Below are 15831 nucleotides of genomic sequence, written 5' to 3'. Positions count from 1 at the left end.
GACACGGCCTCACCCCACAATTCCTTAGGAATTTTTTTCCCACAAAGCATACTACGCACCATGTTCATTATTGTACGATTTTTCCTCTTGGCAACCCCGTTTTGTTGAGACGTATACGGAGGCACCACCTCACGTACAATTCCCTCAAGATCACAAAACTTCCCAAACTCACTAGAGGTATACTCACCTCCACCATCCATTTTTAGAATTTTGAGCTTCCGACCGCTTTGGCGCTCCACCATGGATTTGAAATTCTTGAAAACTCCAAATACCTCATCTTTTCTCTTGATAAGATATATCCAAAGCTTCCTACTAAAATCGTCAATGAACGTAACAAAATATTGATTGCCACCATAAATTTTTACTTGCATCGGTCCGCAAACGTCGGAACATACCACCTCAAGTAAGCCTTTGGTTCTTCGACCCGCATCTTTGCTAAACACATTCTTGTTTTGTTTAGCCTTCACACATTCCTCACACAATTCAGTTGGAATACTAATGTGTGGCACCCCCGTTACCATTTCACTTTGTTGCAACTTTCTTAGATCCCTAAAGTTAAGGTGACCAAGACGGTAATGCCATAACCACTCATCTCTACTTGCCGCGGTAGCTAGACAACGATGCTCCATAACCTTTAACTCAACCTTAAAGGTTCTATTGGTAGCCATCGGTGCTTTTAGAATCAACACACCATTTGAATCCAAGACGCGTAAAATATTGTCCTCCAAACGAATTTTGTATCCTCTTTCAAGTAATTGGCCAATGCTTAAAAGATTACACTTAATTCCCGGTATATACAAGACATCTTTGATCCTTGAATATCCATCATTCCTTTTTCCGATCAAAACATCTCAAACCCCTTCGGCGCTTAAAGTGGTGTCGTCGGCAAATTTGACTTTACTTTTTGCCGCTTGATTGATTTGCACAAACCAATCTTTTCGACCCGTCATATGTGTTGAAACAACCGGAATCCAAGTACCACTCATCTCTCCCTTGGACTCCATCATGAACAGTAACCAATGCACTTCGATCCGAATGCATTTTCTCGCTATTTTCCGGAACGGTACAACTGCTGTCCCGCAAACTGTCACTACTATAGCTGCTGCCCAGAACATCTGTAATATCATATCTCTCCTCCGTGATCATTACTAGAAGTGTGTCCTCATCATCTACCTCTCCCCTAGCAACCTTGGCTTCATTGTTGTGATTCTCATTCGATTTACCACGACACGAATTTGCAAAGTGTCCAAACTTTCTGCACTTGTAGCATTGCATCTTATTGACATCACGCTTCTTAAAACCATTGCTATGACCACTATCCTTGGAGCTACTTTCACCCTTTTCACCCGTCGAATACTTTGAATTTTGCGAATCGTTTGAACCAAATTTCTGAAAAATTGATTTACCTCTCGCCGCAAATTTTCCTTTCGACCTCTTATTCTTTTCATTGAAATGCGCTTGCAAAGCAATCTCCGCTTTGGCTTTGTCGGCGCCTCTCTCATCCATCCTTTGTTCATGTGCCTCTAACGAGCTTTGCAATTCATCCTTGCTCAAAGTTGTTAGATCCTTTGATTCTTCAATAGCCACAATTATGTTGTCGAAACGCGACGTCAACGAACGCAATACTTTCGATACAACATTCTGCTCAAGAATCGTTTCCCCACAAGATTTGATTTGATTAACTAACCGGGTAATGCGCGTAATGTAGTCTTTGATCGTTTCTGTCATACGGTGAACTGGACTTTTTTGTGGTTTTAATCGCAATGTCGCGGTTAGCAAGAGTCGCCACCGACTTTTCTTTTATCCAATAAGGAAAGGTGGAAAAGAACAGGAAAAACCTTAATTTAGATTTTGGGTTCGGGAGGTACATTATACAAAGGGAAGGTGTTAGCACCCTTTGTATCCATGGTTATCCATGGGCTCTTAATTGCTCGATCACTTATATTATTTTTGTCTAAAAAAAAAGTGTTTGTGAATTGTTTAGAAAAATTGTTTTGAAAAGAGAATTTAACTTTGTAATGATTCTTGTATGAATGTATACAAAGTGATTATCTCGTTTAGTTTTGAAAATTGTTTAGAAAAATATAACTCGGTAATGATTCTAGTATGAATGTATACCAAGTGGTGATTTTCTGAAGGTATTTTGAAAGGTGTGAGGTGTGAAAAAATGTTTTAGATTGTGAGCCAGCAATTAAGAGTTATACCGACCCAAGGTCTTTATGAGTATTTCCTATCCTTATGAGGGTAAAACTGTCCTTATTATTGAGAAATAAGTAGTTTTATCCTTTGGATGTAAAAGGGTCATCGTAGGGTCATCGATTGGTCATTGAAGGCAACAGTTACGAGGATACCTTAGCATTCGAAGGGACTATCATCTTTTAACCGTAGGCAACATCGGAGGGTCATCGAGGGACAAAGTTGTATATTCGAAGGCAACATCCGAGGGACTATAATTTATTTTATGATGATTTAACCGAAGGGTCTTTGCTAAGGGTATCCCCACGTTCGCGGGACATGACCGTAATATCGTAATCGTAAGGCAACAAAGAGAGGTCCAAGATCACTTATTCAAAGGCAAAGTTTTACAATTAATTATATAATTAGGATGAAACTCCACATTAAAATTATTAAAAATAATATATTAAAAAAAATTAATACATTAGAAATTAATACATTAAAAATTAATTTAGGGTGAAACTCCACAAGGGTATCCCACAACTAAAGTGGAATACCTAGCCAATAACCTTTTCCTGGGATATGCGAACCTTTACGAAACTCAAAAAAAAAGAAACATGTCAGAACACCAAATCAGGGTGCAATCGAAGATTACACCGGAGAAATATCACAACAATAAATAGGATAGGATGAATAATGCATGGCTATGATAAAACATAAAAAAAAAGAATAGAAAAGTCAGCTACTGTCTCGTTCGCCTCTGCCTCGCCTAGCGAAGGTCACGGATTTTGAATTTGAAAACAGCCCCATGTTAGGAACTTTGAATTTTATGGCATTTTATCACAGGAATAACATGGTCAAACATTCAGGGTATTCAGGCATATTTAAATTCCCATACGAAAGCAAATTATATATCAACATTTAATCATGATGCATTATATATGTAGATATGGCCAATTGAAAGTATAAACAATAGAGATACGCAAAACCTGTTTGCCAATTCAAGGTTGAAGGGATTGACCACTTGTAGTATCGGAATAAGTTAGGCAGCGGGAATTGGACGGCGATGGCTTCGGTGCAGATGGGCTGCCTTCAGGGTTTCTTTACTCTGAATTCTCCGGGTAGGCAGGGTTCCTATGCCAAAGTTTCTATCCGTCCTTCTCTGTTCTCTTTCTTTCTTTTTCCTCAAGGTTTTGTTCCAAGGAAACCTCAGAGTGTTTTGCTTCTCTTCCTTCTTTCTCCAGTGAATCTCCCAGTGTAAACTCCAAGTCTCACTCCCCCTACTGAAACTTCAGTATTTATAGACTAATTTCGTGGGTAATGGGCTTGGAATGAGGGAGACCCAAGTCCAAAATAATTTGTTATATTTTATTTATTTATTTATTTTAATTATTTAATTAATTAATTAATTAATTAATTAATTAATTAAAAAAAAAAAAATCTTTTTTTTCGTTTTTTTTTTTTTTTTTTTTTTTTTTTTTTTTTTTTTTTTTTTTTTTTTTTTTTTTTAGGAAAAATGATGGGTAATTTTTGGGGTATGACAGCTGCCCCTGTTCAATATTCTTGAACCGAGAGAGTTAGGATGGCGTGTATGCCATTCGTGGTCTAGAGGTGGAAGATTATTGAACACTAGAATGCCCCAAAAATTTGCACTTGAGAATCGACAGTTGGTCTTGATGGAGATGGACTTAAAGATGCCATCCGGGAGGTTTGATGACGAAAGCTTCAGATCGCGCCGTATATTAGGCCAATTTGAAGACATGGGTGCCACACTAGGTCGTACATTAGACCGAATAATGAGTCATCCATTAGGCTGCCGACTTCGCTGGGGAGTCGGAGTGTGTCATATGCTGTTGGGGATAAAGGATCAAAATGGACCGTACGCTAGATCGTATCTGAGTTGCAGAATGAGCCGTACGTTAGGCTGAATCTGATGACGAAAGGGGTAGTCGTACGTTAGACTACACTTCAGAAATGTACCGTATGTTAGGTAGGATCTGATGATGAAAGGGGTAGTCGTACGTTAGACTACACTTCAGAAATGTACCGTATGTTAGGTAGCATCTGAGGGGATGGACATCCGAACGGGTCGTACGTTAGACCGTCGCAGAATGAGTCGTCTGTTAGGCCGCATCTGATGATGAAAGCGGTAATCGTACGTTAGACTACACTTCAGAAATGTACCGTATGTTAGGTAGCATCTGAGGGGATGGACATCCGAACGGGTCGTACGTTAGACCGTCGCAGAATGAGTCGTCTGTTAGGCCGCATCTGATGATGAAAGCGGTAGTCGTACGCCAGACTACACTTCAGAAATGTACCGTACGTTAGGTAGCATCTGAGGGTTGTAAGATCCAAACGGGTCGTACGTTAGACCGCGTTGGGGTTGTTGAAGTTCAGAATGGATCGTACGTTAGATCGTATCCGAGTTGTAGAATGAGCCGTCCGTTAGGCTGCATCTGAAAAAGAAAGTAGTCGTACGCTAGACTACACCCCTGAATGTACCGTACGCTAGGCAGCATCTGAGGATTTGAAGGTCCAAATGGGTCGTACGTTAGACCGCATTGGAGTTGCTGAAGAAGTCATATGTTGGGCTGAATCAGAATGAACCGTACGTTAGGCTGTATCTGATAACCTGTATATGTTGTACTTGCAATAAATGTCTGGGATGGGCTTAGAGATGCCATCGTTAGGAGGATATCGAAGTGTTGTCAGAATGAATGTTCCCATGAACTGTATTTGAAATATGTATCTGAATCTTGAATGTGATTGATAAAGGTGTCTGTCTGAATGAACCTTTTATTTTGACTATATCAGGAGGATAAATAACCTGCAAAGAAAAGTTAGCTTCATGCTATGTCATGATGCATGAGATGTTTCGTGTTATGCTAAAATAAATGTGAATGTTGTATGCATGCGTATGCTGTGAAAGGATGTAATGAATGAGCTATGCGTATGAGAAGTTCTGCTTGGGGACTCTACTGGGGAAAATAAATCCCCATCTACTGATTTGAGACATTTGTGTCGATGACCCTTTCTCGGCTGGGGATGCTTGATTTCTGTCTGATGGTGGAAATATTCAGCAGAGTCGGGCTGGGGATGGATGAGATGATCAATCTGTCTGGTGACGCCGACCTCTGTTGGGGAGTAACTGGCTGTGCCTGGGGATACTGCCATTTTCTGAAAAAACAGGCTTGCTGGGGAAGAGAATTGGTAGCGGATTCATTGGAAGCATGATTAGACCTTTTCCTTGATCCTGAAGTCGGGTAGTAATTGCTATTGCTATTCTATGCATGTATTTTTGGTAAACATCAGTCATATTCAAATGCACATATTAATTCAAATTAAATCAATGGACATTTACGCAACCAAAACAGAAAAGTAAAAACAAAAGCATCTTTTTTTTTTGAAAGAGGGTTGTATTGATTTTGAAAGAAGGCCTATAAACAGGCAATTTGTGTACAAGGAGACAGAAATCCTAGTAAGAGGAAATTGTCGAAAACAAAGAGAAAGCTATGTGGAAGAAGTCCTATTGATTTTAAGCCTACTACTGTCATTATGTCTTCGAGCATCTCATCCCTTGCTGTCGGATAGAAGTGATTGGCTTGGTCAGTCCCTCGAACTTGGATGAAAGTTGACTGAGAACGGGACATAGTCATACGCTTTAATCCCTAATTTTTGCCTGGACCGCCTTTTCAGGTTTTCAGTCCACCAGGATACCCTTTTTTGCCCAAGCCGCCTTTTCAGGTTTTCGACTTGCCGGGTGTACATTTTTTTTATATATCCCTAATTTTTGCCCGAACCCTTTTGGTTCGCCGGGATGCCCTTACTTTTGCCTAGATACGTCGATCTAGCGGGTCTCTTTTATGCGTAGTATTTTTTAACTATGTCCGCGTTCACGGGATGTGGGAAGTCTTCACCATCCATTGTGGCGAGTATCATGGCTCCACCTGAGAATACCTTCTTAACTACAAATGGCCCTTCGTATGTGGGAGTCCATTTGCCTCTGGGGTCAGTTTGTGGTAGGATGATGCGTTTGATTACCAAGTCGCCAATTTGATACACTTGTCTCTTGACCTTTTTGTTGAATGCCCTGGTCATGCGCTTCTGATATATCTGCCCGTGACATACAGCCGCAAGTCTCTTCTCATCCATCAAATTTATCTGATCGAGTCGAGTCTGAATCCATTCATCTTCATCTAAGCCCGCCTCTTTCATGATTCTTAGAGAGGGAATCTGAACTTCCACTAGTAAGATGGCTTCCATTCCATAGACTAAAGAGAACGGAGTTGCCCCTGTCGTAGTGCGCACTGAAGTGCGATAACCGTAAAGAGTAAAGGGTAACATCTCATGCCAGTCTTTGTATGTTACTGTCATTTCTCGCATGACCTTCTTGATATTGTTAGCAGTCCCCACGACGCCGTTCATCTTTGGCCGGTACGGAGAAGAGTTATGGTGTTTTATTTTGAACTGCGTGCAGAGTTCAGTAATCATCTTGTTGTTCAAATTAGTACCATTGTCAGTGATAACTCTTTCAGGAGACAGCAGGTTTCTCAAATAGGTATTTGATAGAATCCATCTTAGAAGTCAATAAGGTGGTATGATTCAACATATACTGTCTTAGTCGGCGAGCAGCCCAGGCCAAAGCACAGCAAGCTTTCTCGGGCTGTGAGTATCTTGTTTCACAGTCGGTACCTTTTGCTAAGGCAGTATATGGCATGCTCTTTTCGACCAGACTCGTCATGTTGCCCCAACACACCTCATTGAATTTTCTAACACGGTCAAATACGTAATTAAAGGTCTTCCTTCAACTGGTGGCATCGGAACTGGAGGTTCTTGGCGATATTTCCTGATTTTGTCATAAGCTTCTTGGCATTCATCATTCCATACCATCTCTTGATTTTGTCTCAGTAATTTGAAGATGGGTTTGCAGGTAGCAGTCAAGTGTGGAATGAATCGGGCAATGTAATTCGAGTGCCCCAAGAAACCTCTGACTTCTTTCTTGTTTATTTCAGTACCCAGATTTACAATTTCAATTGATTCCTCATGCGGCTGTATAGTCTTTTCTTCTTGCAGTAGTCGGGCAAGTTCTCCAGGGACTTCACAATCTTCCTCGCTTCCATCCTCGGCTTGGTAGATCGGATTTTCAAAGTCATAATGAACAGTAGCAGAGTCATTACCAACAGGATCCAGAGTGGATATGGATCGGCAAATTGTTACGTGAGTGTGTGCAAGAAACATAGCTTGTTTGAAAAATGACAGGAAAGATAAAGAGCGCAATATTTGAATGCAAAAAGTCCATTGATCTATTGAGAAACCTGCTGTCTCCTGAAAGAGTTATCACTGACAATGGTACTAATTTGAACAACAAGATGATTACTGAACTCTGCACGCAGTTCAAAATAAAACACCATAACTCTTCTCCGTACCGGCCAAAGATGAACGGCGTCGTGGGGACTGCTAACAATATCAAGAAGGTCATGCGAGAAATGACAGTAACATACAAAGACTGGCATGAGATGTTACCCTTTACTCTTTACGGTTATCGCACTTCAGTGCGCACTACGACAGGGGCAACTCCGTTCTCTTTAGTCTATGGAATGGAAGCCATCTTACTAGTGGAAGTTCAGATTCCCTCTCTAAGAATCATGAAAGAGGCGGGCTTAGATGAAGATGAATGGATTCAGACTCGACTCGATCAGATAAATTTGATGGATGAGAAGAGACTTGCGGCTGTATGTCACGGGCAGATATATCAGAAGCGCATGACCAGGGCATTCAACAAAAAGGTCAAGAGACAAGTGTATCAAATTGGCGACTTGGTAATCAAACGCATCATCCTACCACAAACTGACCCCAGAGGCAAATGGACTCCCACATACGAAGGGCCATTTGTAGTTAAGAAGGTATTCTCAGGTGGAGCCATGATACTCGCCACAATGTTGTATATTCGAAGGGACTATCATCTTTTAACCGTAGGCAACATCGGAGGGTCATCGAGGGACAAAGTTGTATATTCGAAGGCAACATCCGAGGGACTATAATTTATTTTATGATGATTTAACCGAAGGGTCTTTGCTAAGGGTATCCCCACGTTCGCGGGACATGACCGTAATATCGTAATCGTAAGGCAACAAAGAGAGGTCCAAGATCACTTATTCAAAGGCAAAGTTTTACAATTAATTATATAATTAGGATGAAACTCCACATTAAAATTATTAAAAATAATATATTAAAAAAAATTAATACATTAGAAATTAATACATTAAAAATTAATTTAGGGTGAAACTCCACAAGGGTATCCCACAACTAAAGTGGAATACCTAGCCAATAACCTTTTCCTGGGATATGCGAACCTTTACGAAACTCAAAAAAAAAAGAAACATGTCAGAACACCAAATCAGGGTGCAATCGAAGATTACACCGGAGAAATATCACAACAATAAATAGGATAGGATGAATAATGCATGACTATGATAAAACATAAAAAAAAAAGAATAGAAAAGTCAGCTACTGTCTCGTTCGCCTCTGCCTCGCCTAGCGAAGGCCACGGATTTTGAATTTGAAAATAGCCCCATGTTAGGAACTTTGAATTTTATGGCATTTTATCACAGGAATAACATGGTCAAACATTCAGGGTATTCAGGCGTATTTAAATTCCCATACGAAAGCAAATTATATATCAACATTTAATCATGATGCATTGTATATGTAGATATGGCGAATTGAAAGTATAAACAATAGAGATACGCAAAACCTGTTTGCCAATTCAAGGTTGAAGGGATTGACCACTTGTAGTATCGGAATAAGTTAGGCAGCGGGAATTGGACGGCGATGGCTTCGGTGCAGATGGGTTGCCTTCAGGGTTTCTTTACTCTGAATTCTCCGGGTAGGCAGGGTTCCTATGCCAAAGTTTCTATCCGTCCTTCTCTGTTCTCTTTCTTTCTTTTTCCTCAAGGTTTTGTTCCAAGGAAACCTCAGAGTGTTTTGCTTCTCTTCCTTCTTTCTCCAGTGAATCTCCCAGTGTAAACTCCAAGTCTCACTCCCCCTACTGAAACTTCAGTATTTATAGACTAATTTCGTGGGTAATGGGCTTGGAATGAGGGAGACCCAAGTCCAAAATAATTTGTTATATTTTATTTATTTATTTATTTTAATTATTTAATTAATTAATTAATTAAAAAAAATTCTTTTTTTTTTCTTTTTTTTTTTTCGTTTTTTTTTTTTTTTTTTTTTTTCGTTTTTTTTTTTTTTTTTTTTTTTTTTTTTTTTTTTTTTTAGGAAAAATGATGGGTAATTTTTGGGGTATGACAGTTTCTTTGTCTTACAACCTTCTCTTTGACGGCACCGGCATATGCTTTATCCAAGATTTCCATGCTTGCTTCGCCGATTCACAATCACCAACCTTCTCGAAATTGTCATTATCAACACACGAATGAATCAAGAATAGGGCTTTGTAATCCTTCTTTTTCTCTTCTTTGTGTGTAGCTCTTTGAATGTCGGTAGCCTCTGCCCCTAATTGTGTAACTCCATTGACGACGATCTCAAGCACCTTTTGATAACCAAACAAGACCCTCATTTGTTTTGCCCATTTATCATAGTTCTTCGAATCAAGAAACGGGAGATTGGTGGGAATTCAATCATTGGAAACGGTTGCCATTGTTGCAGCGGATTAGGATCAATAACCAAGGCTCGGTTGCCATTGTTGCAGCGGATTAGGATCAATAACCAAGGCTCTTGATGCCAAATGTTAGGGGAGATTTTTCACTAGGGAGTATCGAACATAGTGAAACTTCTTTTCTAGAGCAGCCTCTTTGTGAGAGACACACCACATATTACCCAAAACCTTAAGGTAATAGGTGAGTGGGTTCTCTCACTTATAAATGCTCAAGTCTCCACATTATCAACCAATGTGAGACTATTATCCACACTACTCACATTTGACACATTCTCAACATAAATGATACCCTTCAAGATCCAGACTAAAGAATTGAGTGTGTTTGGTCGAAATCTTTTTTTGTTTCGTCCACCACTCCATTTAAAGAGATTTTAATAAGAAGATAGTAGGGGAGTTGGTGAATAAGTATATTGTTTATGGGATCTCCATACTCTCTTTCTCATATATTGAACGAAGACCAGTCTAATTCCTTAGATACAACTTGGATGTTACAAGTTATTTTGAGCCTCTAAGAAATAAATTTATATAAAGGCTACGTCAGATCTATTGAGATTTGCTATGTTAACACTAAATTAACCTACACCATATATATATATATATATATATATATATATATATATATATATATATATATATATATATATATATATATATATATATATATATATATTATATATATATATATATATATATACCGTAATTTTTTCAAAGCATTTAAACTGTGGCAAATAAACCAAAGCAAAAAAACAAAGCTATATCTAACGACTAACCGTATATACGGTGTTCTTGTAATATTCTGGTGTCATCCTAGCATTTCTAATTAATTAATTATGCTATTAATAAGACTAATAAAACATTGATTTATAAAATCCAACCTTCCTTTTTGTCTACCCTTTTATTGAATCTTTCTTTTGTGCGCTCTCGAGATAAAGTATTATTTTATTAAAATAATATTATATTTTGATAATTTGTAATTCATTTTCAAATGTGCATATAAGGTGGTAAAATGGGTCGTCTGTTCCATTCCGCACAATCTTAAATCTGTTAAAAAAGAGACGGGATGGACATCAAGTGAAATTAAATTTAAAAGTTTAGTCCGCCCGACAAAGATGGCGGGTAGGCGGGTGGCTCGCTTGTTCTCCTATTTTTAGTTTATTTATTTTTTATGTTTTAATAGATTAATATGTTTAATTTTATATTTTAATTAAATTTTTATTTTATTTTTTAGATCAACTTTATAAAATATTTTTTTAACAAATTTTATTAAAAAAAATATTGCATATAAAAAATAGAATCATCATCAAGTATTAAAAAACTATAATTTAAGTAAGTATTAACCTTCAACCAATTAAAATAAATATTTTGAATCTTTGATAACTAGGTTGACAGACTAATGGGTCAATCTGTCTCTTTTTTTAGCGGATTTAAGGTAAAAGAAACTTAAAGTGGGGTGAACTGAATAAATAAACAAATATAAAATCTCAATCCAATTCATTATTTTTTGGCGGGTCGTGGACCGGCCCGGTGGACCACGATCCATTTTAGTTCATATTATTTATCTAAATTTTGTTGACGAATAATGTTTTAAAGTAAATTTAAAAAAATATATATTAAGTTATTTGAAGGAAAATATATAAATTAGTTTGGATTAAAGACACTTTGATCAAAGTTAACTTTTAGTTTTTTAACTTTTAAAGTCATATTTTCACTATGTTTATTTTATAAGTTTTTTAATTTATCTAGTGAAGGTTTTTCATAATTTTTTTTGTGCAACTTCTTCGAATCATTGAATTTCTCCAACACTTTGTTTTTTACCTTCATCTTTAAAAGAAAACTCTAAGATATTATGATCGTTGAGGCTGAGAAGTTTGATTTTGTGAATGCGTCACAATTTCACTTTGGCATCCTCAACTTAATTAATTTGTTAAAACTTGTGAAAAAATTAATTGGAGTATTGATGTAATTTTTTAAGGTTTAAAACTAATATTTTAATATTTTTTACAATTTTATACTTTATTTCTTTTTTTTTTTAGGATTAAAAGTTTATTAAGGTTTCTTTTATTTATTTATTTCTATTTTGGATTAAAAGTCCATTAGAATTTCTTTTTTTTATTTAAACACCTTTAGGTGTGGCCATCAAGATTATGTTTGATCATAATAAAATTCAGTATTTTTTTATATGGTGGATTCAAGAGCTTATCTTATAGGTTTTGTGCTTGCAATCTTGAATTTTCATTCTAGGTTTAGCGTTTATTAGTCCTTCGTGATTTTAACTGCGTTAGGTGGCATCAGAGTAGGTTTTCTCCTGTTTCTTATCGTAGCTTGATCATCCATGGGATATCAACCATTAACTAGAACAAATCTTAAGAGTATGTGCATATGATGACTTTAACAACTCAGGTGAACAATGCCAACAACAACGGGAACCAACAAAGAGACAAGATAAATGAACCAAATAGGGTTCTGCGGGGTGGAAACAACCGTACTATTATTGCTGAAAATTTGAGTTCTGAAGAAGGAGAAGAACACTATGAGGAAAAGGTTGATCATGGGAATCGAAAGAAGAACCATGACTATCAAATGAAGGTTTGATATTCCATTATTCTTCAGAACGATGGGAGTGGATGAGTTTTTAGATTGGCAGATCGATGTTAACAGGTTCCTCAATGTTATGGGCGTCCCCGAGAACAAGCAAGTTAAGATGGTGGCGATCAGGCTGAAGAGTATTGTTGTTGTCTGGTGGAATAAACTTGTTATTCAAAGGTAAAGGCAAAGAAAAGGGTTGTTAGATCTTAGCGAAGAATGAAATAATTGATGCTAAAGTAGTTTTTACTAGAGGATTATGAGCAAATTCTTTATCAGATGTATATTGAGTGTGTTCAAGAAAAGAGAATTGTAAGAGAGTACACGAGTTCTTGTGTTTCTCTGAGCGTAATAAATTGGGAAAATCAGATAGCCAGAGGGTAGCTTGTTACATCAGTGGCTTAAAGGAATCTTTGTAGGAGAAGATGTGTTTATAGATTGTATGGACCGTGGCTAAGGCATCTAGTCTAGATTTGAAGGCATAATTGACTGAGAAATCTTCTGGAAATTCTCACGTTTTAGGTATTCTCCCTAGAATAACTTTGAATCAATAGGTGACAAGGAAAAGAGTGCAACAATTAGGGATTACAACCTTGAGAATAAGGAGACTAGTAGCCCTACCGGTATGTTGTAGGGTAAAGAACCAATTAAGAGGCAGAATAATCCATATTATAAACCCACTATAAACATATGTTATCGTTGCAAAAGATGAGGTCACTGATCAAATGCTTGTCCAACAAAGAGAGTTGTTGTTGTTGCGAAAGAAAGAGGAGAAGATGAGGAAAGAGAAGATCCTACAGTTGAGAACGATGAATATGTTGAGTTTAAGTTTGCAGAGGAAGAATTTGATGAGCGGGTAAATTTTGTGTTATAGAGAATTTTACTCACATCTAAAGATGAAGGGCAGCGCATGAATTTGTTCAGAACACATTGTTCTATCAAAAACAAGGTGTGTAATCTAATCTTGGATAACGGTAGCACGGATAATCTGGTGTACATAAATTGGTAGATTATTTGAAGTTGTCCACAAAAGCCCATGGTAGATTATTTGAAGTTGTCCACAAAATCCCATGAGAAGCTATACTCTGGTGTACATTAACTTGTAGAGTTCTTATCTCCATCAGAAAGAATTACAGAGAAGAAATACTTTGTGATGTTCTTGATATGGATGTTTTTCATATTTTACTCGGTAGGCCTTGACAGTTTACATGGGGCACACATAAAATTGTCATGACTCCTGATTTTCACTTTGATAAGAATTGAGGAGTAAATAAATCTAGTTTCTCAGGGATGACATGAAATGAAAAGGAGTTTGATGAGGTTGTTAAGGAAATTGAATTTTTCTTCCAAGTGGTGAGTAAAGAGCTGATGAGTGTCGTAAAGGAGGAAACAACAATTCCATAAGATGTATTACCTAGAGAATTTCAAGGAATTCACCACAGATGAGCTACCAAACGATTTGCCTCCTATGCGAAATAAATTATATAGAGTTAAACCTTTAATGGGAGACGATGTGATGGTGTTTCTGCGTAAGGAGCGGTTTCAAGTTGGATTACAGCAAGGTGCAGGCACACAAGTATGACTCGTTCAAAGTAACCTGAAAGATCAATGATAATGCTTATCTGGTAGCTCTTCCAAATTTCATGAATACATCTTATAGTTTCAATGTTGCTGACATTCATGAATATCAAGCATATAAGACTTTTCATCAAAAAGAGAACTCGGGATCGAGTTCTTTAGAAGTGGACGAGAATGATGTAGGGAGACTTTTTAAACTATCCGAATTTGTTTAAGATCCAAAAACATTATTGTAATATTTTTCGTAATTTTCTATATTTTAAAATTAAAAGTTCTTTAGGATTTTTTTTAATATTTTATATTTGTTTTGGATTAAAAGTCCATTAAAATTTCTTTTTCTACCAAAACCAAAACTTATCTTACCGGTTTAGCACTTCTAATTATGTGGTTTGATTGTAGATTTAGCGAATGTCATTCTTTCGTGATTCCAAGAGTAGAAAGAAACAATTAAACAATAAAATACTAAATATAAATGGAACACATGAATGAGCAATATAATTGCTATATTTTATTAATATCTCTCCTTCATATATCGAAACCCAATTAAGGAGACCCTAAACATCATCCAACCCAAACAATCCATCTCACCTTTCTCATAATCCCCAAACAACAAACACAATCAAAGTTTATTAGTGACTAGGAATGCCAATTCACTATAAAAAGTAATCTGACTATTAAGAGTGGTAACTTCAGGATTAACAACATGTCCAGCAGCCATTCCTCTATCACATTGAGCAGTTCCATCACTAGCAACCTTAGCATCATAGTTAGCAGTTTGAGGATCTTCCTTCAACTCATCAAGAGAGCTTTTAAAAGACATAACAACACCATCGTAATCAAAATTAGCACACTGTATGAGTGCTGGAGACTTGGTTTCTGCTGCTAATGCTTTCAGAAAACTCTGTCCAGCAGCGGCTTTGTCGTACGCCATTTCGAGAACAGCCTTTGCGAGTTGTGGGAAGCTTTTCGCTTGTGCGGCTTGAGGATTTGATCCGAGGATGGAGTTGCATTGTGCGTTGTCGGATGAAGCGCTGCAAACGACGGGAATTAGGCCTGAGCGTAATCCAACGGATCTGGCATTTGCGGCAAAAGGGTATTGAGAAATTAGTATCAAACCAAGGAACACGGAACAGATTGTGGAGGTTTTCATCCTGTTTTATGTTTTTTGTTTAGTGTTCCTTGGTTTGAGGGAGGGATTGTGTTCAATGTTTTCATGGGTGTCGGGGTGTTTTATAGTTACGGGAATTCTAAATTAAGGTAATGAAACGGTTTTTAGGAATGTGTAGCGATTGTGATGCTTGGGTTATGTGGTTATCCAAAATTTTCTGGTTTTTTTCAATGGAAATTGAGATGTCATCCTATAAATGATGCTTAAAATTTTGACTAACTCTGATTAAGATGCATTCAATTGTTTTTGCTGACCGGACTAATAATAACTACTACATTTATGTGGATACAAGTGATTTAAATATGAATAATTAATGATTTTTTTTCCATACCCTCTACTATCATTTTGTAAAAAAAAAAAATCTAAATTATATATCACTCTACCATTGTAATGCAAAATTAATGACTTCTTTTTTAACATTCCATTTATTATTTATTATTATTTTTTTCTAATTCTTTAAATTTCTCCTTCTACTAGGATAAATAATAAATAATAATGTAAAATTATATATAATTAATCTTTCTTATATAATAATAATTATATTTTTTTAATTTGCGTTAAAGATTCAAATACACTTATAATTTAAAACAGAGAAAATAATAAATTTATTCTCTTTTTACTACAACTTTCAAATTATTTAATTAAGGAT

At 36.8% G+C, this 15831-nt stretch overlaps 2 protein-coding genes across 2 annotated transcripts; both read right to left on the bottom strand.

Moving 5' to 3' along the window:
- Positions 1 to 897: 897 nt before the first annotated feature.
- Positions 898 to 1728, bottom strand: LOC127095997 (uncharacterized). The gene has a single exon (XM_051034627.1). It carries the CDS (start codon positions 1726 to 1728, stop codon positions 898 to 900), a length of 831 nt encoding a protein of 276 aa, XP_050890584.1.
- Positions 1729 to 14500: 12772 nt separating this feature from the next.
- LOC127091135 (uncharacterized) lies at positions 14501 to 15333 on the bottom strand. Its single transcript, XM_051029693.1, has one exon. The coding sequence runs from the start codon at positions 15162 to 15164 to the stop codon at positions 14634 to 14636; it is 531 nt and encodes a 176-aa protein (XP_050885650.1). The 5' UTR covers positions 15165 to 15333; the 3' UTR covers positions 14501 to 14633.
- Positions 15334 to 15831: the final 498 nt, after the last annotated feature.

Source organism: Lathyrus oleraceus, chromosome 6 (genome assembly GCF_024323335.1).
Source record: "Lathyrus oleraceus cultivar Zhongwan6 chromosome 6, CAAS_Psat_ZW6_1.0, whole genome shotgun sequence".
Lineage (NCBI taxonomy): Eukaryota > Viridiplantae > Streptophyta > Magnoliopsida > Fabales > Fabaceae > Lathyrus > Lathyrus oleraceus.
Note: the sequence above shows the minus strand (reverse complement) of the source record. Positions and strands in the feature narration are given on the sequence as shown.